Source organism: Petaurus breviceps, unplaced genomic scaffold, assembly GCF_028583685.1.
Source record: "Petaurus breviceps papuanus isolate PSGF00001 unplaced genomic scaffold, PetGlider_PUasm1.0 38, whole genome shotgun sequence".
In the NCBI taxonomy this organism is placed as follows: domain Eukaryota; kingdom Metazoa; phylum Chordata; class Mammalia; order Diprotodontia; family Petauridae; genus Petaurus; species Petaurus breviceps.
In genome coordinates this window covers 22,129,675-22,138,788 of record NW_027186304.1, presented here as the reverse complement: position 1 = coordinate 22,138,788, position 9,114 = coordinate 22,129,675, and the positions used below count along the sequence as shown (strand labels likewise).

General features: G+C 36.5%; 1 protein-coding gene across 1 annotated transcript in view; it reads left to right on the top strand.

Annotated features, from left to right (window-relative positions):
- Positions 1 to 6: 6 nt before the first annotated feature.
- Positions 7 to 9,114, top strand: part of APCDD1 (APC down-regulated 1) — a 58,575-nt gene continuing 49,467 nt past the window's right edge. The window contains exon 1 of the mRNA XM_069099628.1: positions 7 to 125. Coding sequence (XP_068955729.1) covers positions 68 to 125 — 58 coding nt within the window. The 5' untranslated portion in view covers positions 7 to 67. The remainder of the gene's footprint in view (positions 126 to 9,114) is intronic.

Genomic DNA, 9,114 nt, shown 5'->3' with positions numbered 1-9,114 from the left:
GGGAGGAGGAGGAGGAGGTGGTGGTAGTGGTGGTGGTCGTGGTGGTAGTTTAGAAGAAAAACTGGAAATGTCCCAACCCTATCGCAGCCTGGTCAGATACCTGTTCCTGGCCCTCCTTTTACATGGTAAGTGCTACTATTCGAGCGTCGTCCCCCCACCCCCCAGCAGAAGTGCTGGTAAATATAATGATCATTTAAGATAGTTATCCATCGTAACAGCTATAGTCAACTTACGACATAGAAATACTTAGGAATGGATCTCAAAAGTCTGGGTTATTCAAATCACTTAACCTTCCTGGACCTCAGTTTCCTCATCTGTAAAATAATAGGTTGGGAGGCCATGGCCTCTGAAAGAGCTTCCAGCGTATCCATGATCCTATGATAGCTCAGAAAGGCTCAGGAGAAACCTCTAGTTCAGTTTCTGTCACTCCCTCTTTTCCTAGACCCCTGTGGGGGCTCCTTTTATCGTCTATGCCTTAATCCTTTGCTGCTTGAGTTTTCCTATATGGAAAGTCATACTAACTCGCTTTCCCCCTTTCTTTTTACCCCCAGGGTCAATGAGTATAAAATTTTGGCAAATGTTTTTATTCCTTCTTTAGCATTTCCAGCTATAAGCAGAGATGCTATAATTAAATTATGTGCCTTGTGGTCATTTTATTTAACGTTCCAAAACCCATAGAGTGACTCTTGATGTGGTCCAAGGTTTTATGAGACTCTAAAGAGTAACTATGATCTTTTATGGAAAAAGTTCCACGTGTGTTTATCTCTGAATTTCTTGGAAGAGCATTGGTTGGGTAAATTACTTATTTCAGCTCTGAATGATAGCTGCTCACTGATTCAAGTCTGAATTGCAATTGTTGTTTTAGATTCTCATTCATAAGCATTTCTGAAGTCTTGGATTCAATCTGAAAGTAGCAACAAATAGTTTACCAAAGGTTTGCTAATTCAGGAAAGGTCTCCCAGGGCTTATCTGACTTCAAGGTGCTCTTTCCCTGATGTTCAGATTTGATCTGATTTGATTAAATTTTCCCAATACCCAAATGAGCTTTGGCAAAGGATTTTAGCTCTCTCCCCAGGCATATTACTTGCCTTTTGGAGATCTTGTAATATTCTTGGAGGAAAATTGAACAGGTAAAAGAAAGGTCAGGATTATATTGTAGTCCACAAAGTACCTTCTCCAGCAGTATTGCTTGGTGTAGCATGAGCAACAAAATATATTGGTGATGTATTTGGGTAAAGCAGCTTGTTGTTGTGCCCTTGCTGAGGAAGCCCACTGCTCTCGATATTACAGGACTTGCTTCTGAGTCCAAATTCTGCCATTTACTAGCTATATGACCTTTAGGAAATTGTTAACTCTGAGCCTCTGTTGCTTCATTTAAATGAGGATAATACTTGTAATACCTACCTTACAGTACTGTTGTGAGAAAAGTGTTTTGTAAAAGTGTAAGTTAAAAATCCAGCCTCAGACACTTAACACAAAAACTAACCGTGTGACCTTGGGCAAGTCACTTAACCCCAATTGCCCTCCCCCCAAAAAAGGCAAAAAAAAGTGTAAGTTAATATCTTTAGGATCAATTCTTGTGTAGCTTCAGATAAATGCAAAATATTGCAGTGAAACACCCTGGCTTGCTGCAAGATGCATTTGTATGCATTCCTCTTCCTTGTTAGCAGCTGAGTTATATCTCCAGTGATCACTGGATATGTGTCTAGGTTATGATCATCATCTCAAATGAAATTATTTTTCTCAGGCAGGAACCTAGGTCTGGATAAGATGTAGCTCATCTTAGAATCAGTTTGAATTCTTCTTAGAATCACAGGAAAATGCATTAACTGAGTATGTTGATGCTTTCTTTATAGTCATCCTGCAGGCTGCCCAGCTACTTATGTCATAGGCTGTGTCAGCCTGACTACTAAAGCCAGACCCTCCTTATGGCCAAGGTGTACTTTCAGACCCAGTGATTTGGGAGTTTAAAAGTCAGAATGGGAGTCTTGCAGTTAGAGGGCAAGAGAGAGAAGGTATAATTATAGGGTTGGACTCCCAGGCCCATCTGCTTAGAATTACAGAGCAGTTTTAATCTTTGGCTGAAACATGAAACAAATCAGAGCCAATGAACAGATCAAAACAGCAGCTGCCACCAAAAGAGAGAGAGAGAGAGATGAAACAGGGGAAATTGTCCGTTTTTTTTTTTTCATCGATAGTTATATCTTGTGAAGGAAAAAACTGTGTTCTAATGGACTTAAAACAAAAGAACATAAAAAGTTAGCTGGAGTTAAGCATTCTTTTTTTTTCACATCATTACCCCTTGGATTGGAAAAGCAATGAATGACAGAATCCTTAAACTTGCAGCCTAATCCAGTTCAGCCATAGCCTCATTTCTCTACCACCATCTTTAAGAGGTAAATGATCTTGGAGTTACCTCACCTAGCCAATCCATGGCTTGGTCAGAATAGTAGACTGAAATTTCTACGAGACAAATAAGTGACCAAGGGAACTCAGGTGGCACCTTAGACTGGTTATGTTTCCCAAATTTCAATCTGAAGACTTATGGTAGCGCTTATGGTACATATCAAGTTTCTTAGGGTCAAAAGATGTTAAGAGAATCAGTCCTAGAGGAAGGTGAGTCTGATACTGAATGGGAGAGACTCAAAGGATTTGGGATGGAAAAGATCATATAGTCCAAGGGTTCTTAACCTGGGGTCTGTGAATTTGTTTCAAGAAATATTTTTTGTCACTATTTCAAGATGCTTTCCTTTGTAAGTTTCCCTCATTTATTTTATGCAAAAAAAAGACCCATAGATCTCACCAGTCTGCCAAAGGGGGTCCATGACATAAAAAAAGATTAAGAACTCCTAATCTAGTCATATCCCTTTATCTTACAGATGAGGAAACAGTCCCAAAGAAATCAAATGACTTGCCAGTTGCACACAGCAGAGATAAGATTCAAACCCTGGTCTTCTGACTATAAACCCAATATTTTTCTTACAGAAGGCAACTGGAGGAAATGCTTTGAGAGGGGAAGTAGTCCTTGGAGTCATTGCTATTTTTAAGAGAAGTGGGTTAAAAAAAAATGACTGGGAAACTATAGTTAAGTGACAAATGAGATTCACAATATGTCATCCAATTCCAAAAGGAATCCACTGTGGACAGAACTTCAGAACAAGTATAATTGATCAAATAATACTGTGTATATGTGTGTGTGTGTGTGTGTGTGTGTGTGTTAAGAAGAGCTGGAAGAAACATATACCAGGAATTTGCATGATTTTATGTCTAAAGTGAGAAAAATGATCACAACTGATTATAAGGCTATGTCCTTTCAGAGAGTACTAGATAAAAACTCAGAGTAGAAAAAAGGAATACAGAATTTCTTATTTTTATTTGGTTAAAGTATTTTGATAGAAAACAGGTACCAATCTCTCCTACCCTTCAAGGAAGGCAAAGATCTGCTTGGTTTGCATATATGTATATATATGTATATATACATACATACATACATATACATATATATATGTAGTGTATACCTGTCCCACTTTGGTATCAAGGATTTTAGAAAATTTTTTTTTCATGATGTATTGTCCTAGTTGGTATTTGGGGATACAGTGTGACTTCTAAAAGTCTTGATACCATTTTAAAGTGTTAAAACTTTTTACTACTTTTGGCTGTAGACATGATGAAAACTAAAATATTCTAAGCAATGAATAATTCAGTTTTTTCTTACAGTTGGTTTATAATAATAGCTCATTTATGTATCACATGTTCAAAATGCTTATATATAGTACATTATCTCATTTGAACCCCATAACACTGAAGTAGATATTATTTTATTACCCTTATTGATTACATAGGGAAACCGGGGCCCAGTCACATAGCTCGTCTGGGTCTGAAGTGGGATTTGAACACAAATCTTCCTGACTCTAAGTCTTGTATTCATTATACCATATTTCTTTATCCATTGTACTGGTGGTGGCCCTTTACCTTCTCATCCACAGTACCCATATTTCAATTGTCACAAAATCTGCCATATGTTGCCTCCAACAATGTAATGGTGCATGCATTTTTAATAAATTTACTCTTAAATGTTTTGTGAAGAAATGCATTTGGGAAGCTTGAGGAACCTGTTCTTTACTTGAATTCCAACCCTTTCTCTCCAAATGTGGGGTTTTCTCACAGTGTTTTTGAGAATGGTTTCTATCTGTCCTATAACTTCAATTGTGAGAGTTTGAAGGTAGGTAAAGATTTTATGAAGAATAAATAAGAGGGTCCCAAAAGCCATTATATTTGGATGCGTGGCCTTAAATTTAATGAAAAAAGTTGAGTCATAAGGTGACCTATGATTATCCTTGACTAAGCCACTGATAGTCATAGATCATCTTATGACTCTAATTTTTTCATGTTTTGGGAAAAAAGATTTAAACTTGTCTATAAAACTTTCTTACCTACAGAGCAGTAAGATATGTAATGAAGAGATTTGAGCTCATTGTTAATTTTTCTGAAAGTTTTTTAAACTGCGAATTTAAGACCCAACTCCAAATGATAGTGTATTTGTCATATTTCTTCTTCTTCCATTCGGCTTATTGATATGATTGTATTAGCTAATTCAAGTTGATTGATAGAATATTAAAACTGGCAGGAATTCCATAGACTATCTGGTTCGATTGTCTTTTTTCAGATGGGGAAACTGAGACACAGGAAGTCTAGCAACTTCTCTAAAATTGTTCAGGGATAGAATCAGGGCTACAGCTTAGGCCTACCAATTCATAGTCAAAAGTTCAAGATATTGTATGTCAAGAGAGTATATGGTAGAAATTGCCCTTTTCACTCTTTTCTCAGCTAGCATAAAAATGCATAAAAGTTTCTGATGTTGCTTTCTAAAACCATCAGCTCCAGCAATAAAGGTTAGTATGAACAATTCTAACAATTGATTTGTCTATAATGGAAATATTTGATTCTAAGATTTGGTGCTGATATTGTGAGAACCTTTTCTTTAAAATGGAGTTTACTGTTACTATTGGTAGAATTGATTGACTTTTTTTCTGAGAAATGAAATTCTTTCATTAGTTTCATTCCAGGTAATTGTGAAAAAGCTTTTATATCTTTCTATGGTGACAATTTGAGTCTGAAAAAAGCTTAAAAATATTGAGATAGGTTAGACAGTAACAACAGAAGAACTTATTTGGAATTTGAGGACCGGAGTTTGAATGCTGACCCTGTTAATTATGATTTATGTGATCTTGGGCAAGTCAATTAACCTCTCTGTGCCTTAGTTTCCACATCTGTAAAATAAAAACAATAGCTCAGATGACCTCTGAACATTCCTTGCTACTCTAGATCCTATGTAATTGCCAGAAAACATAATTTGCTAGAAGAATTTCATAAAGCTAAGAAATTGTTCTCTTTCCATTCTCTGACCTTTTTCAGAACAGTAGGGGAAAATGGTGTGGGAACCTTAAATATTAAAGATAAAATGACTTTTTAAAAAAGCACAAATTTCATAAGCACATCTGAGTAAAAGGGTCTTGCTTTAAGCTTCTCACTAGAAGAATGAACAAGATGACCAGAAATCAGGGCAGCTAGGTGGTGTAGTGAATAGACCACTGGCCCTGGAGTCAGAAGGACCTGAATTCAAATCTGATCCCAGACACTTGACATACTTACTAGCTGTATGACCTTGGGCAAGTCACTTAACCCCAATTGCCTTACCCCCCCCCCGAAAGTAGCCAGAAACCTCTTCTCTTTTCTCTCTGCAAGATGAATGAAGAGCAAAGCACAGGTGGCAAGTGTGTTTCATAATTACATTCTGTTTTTGAGCAGAAAGCAGAAGTTTGATCAACTTGGCTGTTCACACAGCCAACTGAAAAGATCAGCAAATGACTATAAGATAAGAATCATTCAAAAATATATTCATGATTTTTATACCTCCCCAATATATGTGCATATCTTTGCCTCTCTACGGATTAGGGAAATGGAAAGAAGAAAAGTATTCAGGTGACTAAAGCAAAAACAAAAACAAAAATTCACCTTTGAGTGAGGGAAAAGCAAGGCGTTGGGCTTAAATTGATCACTACCCTTTTCTGAAGGGGAAAGAAAAAGGTTAGTGCCCACAAGAACCAGTCTAATGATTTACCAAGACAGGCTTCGGAAACTATACTTACATCTTGATTTCCAGATTGAGACTCGTGTGTTAAAAAGTAGTGACCCAGGAGACCACCTGATGTTTAGCCAAAATCAAAGTAGCATGTGATTAACATGATTTCTTTATGATACTTTTCTTGGCAAAAGAGAAAAATGAAAACCTTCAATGGTTACTTCACAAGAAATGGGTATTCCACTCTGCCCCACCCACACAAAAGGAATGGAGAAAAAGAAAAAAGAGTTGTCACCGTAGTGATGGAAATTAAAAATAATCCCAAGTAAACATAGTTAACTAGTATTATCAGAGTCACTATTGTCTATTACACTAAAAATGAAAAAGCCTCCTAGTGTTTATCTAACAATTACCACATCAAACACTAGTTTATGGCAATGACTGTTTATTTAATTGGGCAAAGCAATTGCATGGATAAATAATTACCCATATTTAAGCTAATCAGTTGCATTTTTACCTGCTACAAAGTTTTCATGTTTCAGACAAGTTTTAACTTGAAATATAGCATGATTATAGTAGAAATAGAGTCATATTCTTGACATATATTATTTACATTGGAGTTTCCACAAAGGATAATGTGTTAAAATTATAGTTCATACCCACAGGTTTTTTACTAGTCTTTTTTCCTCCTTTTATCTTGTCAGTTACCTTTTAGAAAAACACTTTTTTTGGTTGTTTCAGTTCCTAGCCTGTGCCTACACAGGTAAAATAAAATAGAAAATGAAAATTATTTTGATAATTCAGACACTAAAAACTGCTATTAAGAAAAATGGAGATTAGAGGGTAGAATGATCAAGAATGGATGTCCATTCTGTCTAATCAGATTGAGTAGGCCTTTCTCCATTTCTTACTTGTATAAACACAGCCTTTCAGAGATACCTGTCCTCTGTCCCACAAAATCCCCTCCTTCTACTCCCAGCAAAAAAAAAAAAAAATTGAACATAATCTTTCAGGTGTCAGTTTACTCATGTCATGAATGAAAGCATCACAAGTAGGGAATAGTGTTTACTATTGTTGGTATAGATCAAAGAGAGGGGTTGCATGTGTATCATTTGTGGAGTAAATATGCTAAGATCAGCTCTCCACAGCCATCATCTGGTGAATTTAGGCAGTGTAGACAGCCCAAGTAATTCAAAACCCAATGTTCATTTGGTCCCAACAAAGTAAGCTCTCCTTTTCTTTTATGTGGAACCCTGTCTTTAAAACTATTTCTGAGAACTGCTCCAAAAATAGAAAGTTGATTGTTGTGAACCTAATTAAGATCATTTTGGCAGGATTTAAGGATGTTGGCAAGAATAATCTAATCCCTAGGAGTAAATCACTTGCTCCTGTAAAGTGAAACAAACGTATCAGAATGTAAAAGTCTCATTTACTGCCTTGAAAGTGGTAATTTGCTAAGTGGCAGGTACCCTTGTGCCCTAAAGACTTCATTTGCTTTTCACAGCTTATATGCATAGTCTACACCCATGCTCACTCCCCATAGGAGTAAACCTATTACTCATATATCAGAGTTTCACTATGATTCTCCCCAGGATCCATTTCCTGGGACTTAATTGTGCTTGAGACTAGTTTTATAACAAGATTGTTTAGGCACTTGGGTGAGATCCAAGATGCACCTTCCTTGGACCAAATTCCATACTATTACAAACAGTGTTGTAATTATTGTTTAGTGTTTACACAGCACTTGATATTTACAAAACATTTCATCAATATATTTTATTAATTACTCCTCACCACACCTGTAAAGTACGCTATTATCAATTACTTCGCTTTATAAATGGTATGAAGTATGGGAATATGAAGGATCAGTTGCCCAAAGTTATGCAGTATCTTACGACCCCTTCTTTTCTAGCTATTACTTAGTGACTTTCCTTTTTCAAGAATCATCTATAGCAGGGATGTGGAACCTGGGGCCTTGAGACCACATGTGGCTTTCTAGGTCCTCAAGTTTGGCCCTCTGACTGAATCCAAACTTGACAGAACAAATCCCTTTAATAAAAGGTTTTGTCCTGTAAAATTTGTGGCCTGTCAAGTTCCCCACCCCTGATCTAGAATAAACCTGAATCAAGTATTTACAGTAATATATCTAATTGAGCTCCTTATTTGGCCTGTGCATGTGATGATTTCCTCCCACATTCTTTATTGTCATGATATAGGAAATAGGAAAAAGACAAACATATTAGATTCAAATGAACAAAAAAAGCAAAAAAAAAAAAACCCAAAAAAACAAAACTCGAGCTTGGGTATGTCCTGAAGTTGGCCCAGGCAGCCCAATCTCTTGAGCTTTCTGTGTATGATGTACTATTCAAGGAGAATTAATATTCAGAATGATGAGCCTGAGGCATTGTTGGATTCCTGAGTCATCAAAGATGTTCACTCTAAGGAGGCAGGATTTTCAACAACCAAACAGAAGACAGTTTTTGTTTAACTCCTAGTTAACAAAAAATTTCAGTTAACCACAACACCCCACTCTCTAAGTATTCCAGGTAACTAATTTTTTAAACTGGATAAATGTGTATATAAATATGAACACACATAGAATAACTTTTTGCTATCAGATACCCTTTTAATTATTTTTCAGATACCCTCTTAAAGATATGAAAGTATAGGATCTAAAGTCTTGATATAAATCTATGTCTACAAAGTAGGGGGGAGGAATAAGCATTTATTAATTAACTGCTCTGTGCCAGGCACTTTTATAAATGTCTCATTCCTTATAACAATCCTGAACCCCAATATTATTATCCCCTTTCTACAGTTGAGGAAATTGAAGAAAACAGAGATTAAGTAATTTTCCCTGGGCCACTCAGCTAGCAAATGCCTAAGGGCCAAATTTGAACTCAGGTCTTCCTGCCTCCAGGTCCAACATGCTCTCCATTGAACCACCAGATGCTTCTATCATTCAAGGACCAAAAGAACTAAATACATAGAGAAAGAGGGAAAAGGTGAGATAGAATGTTTGTAGAATGGAC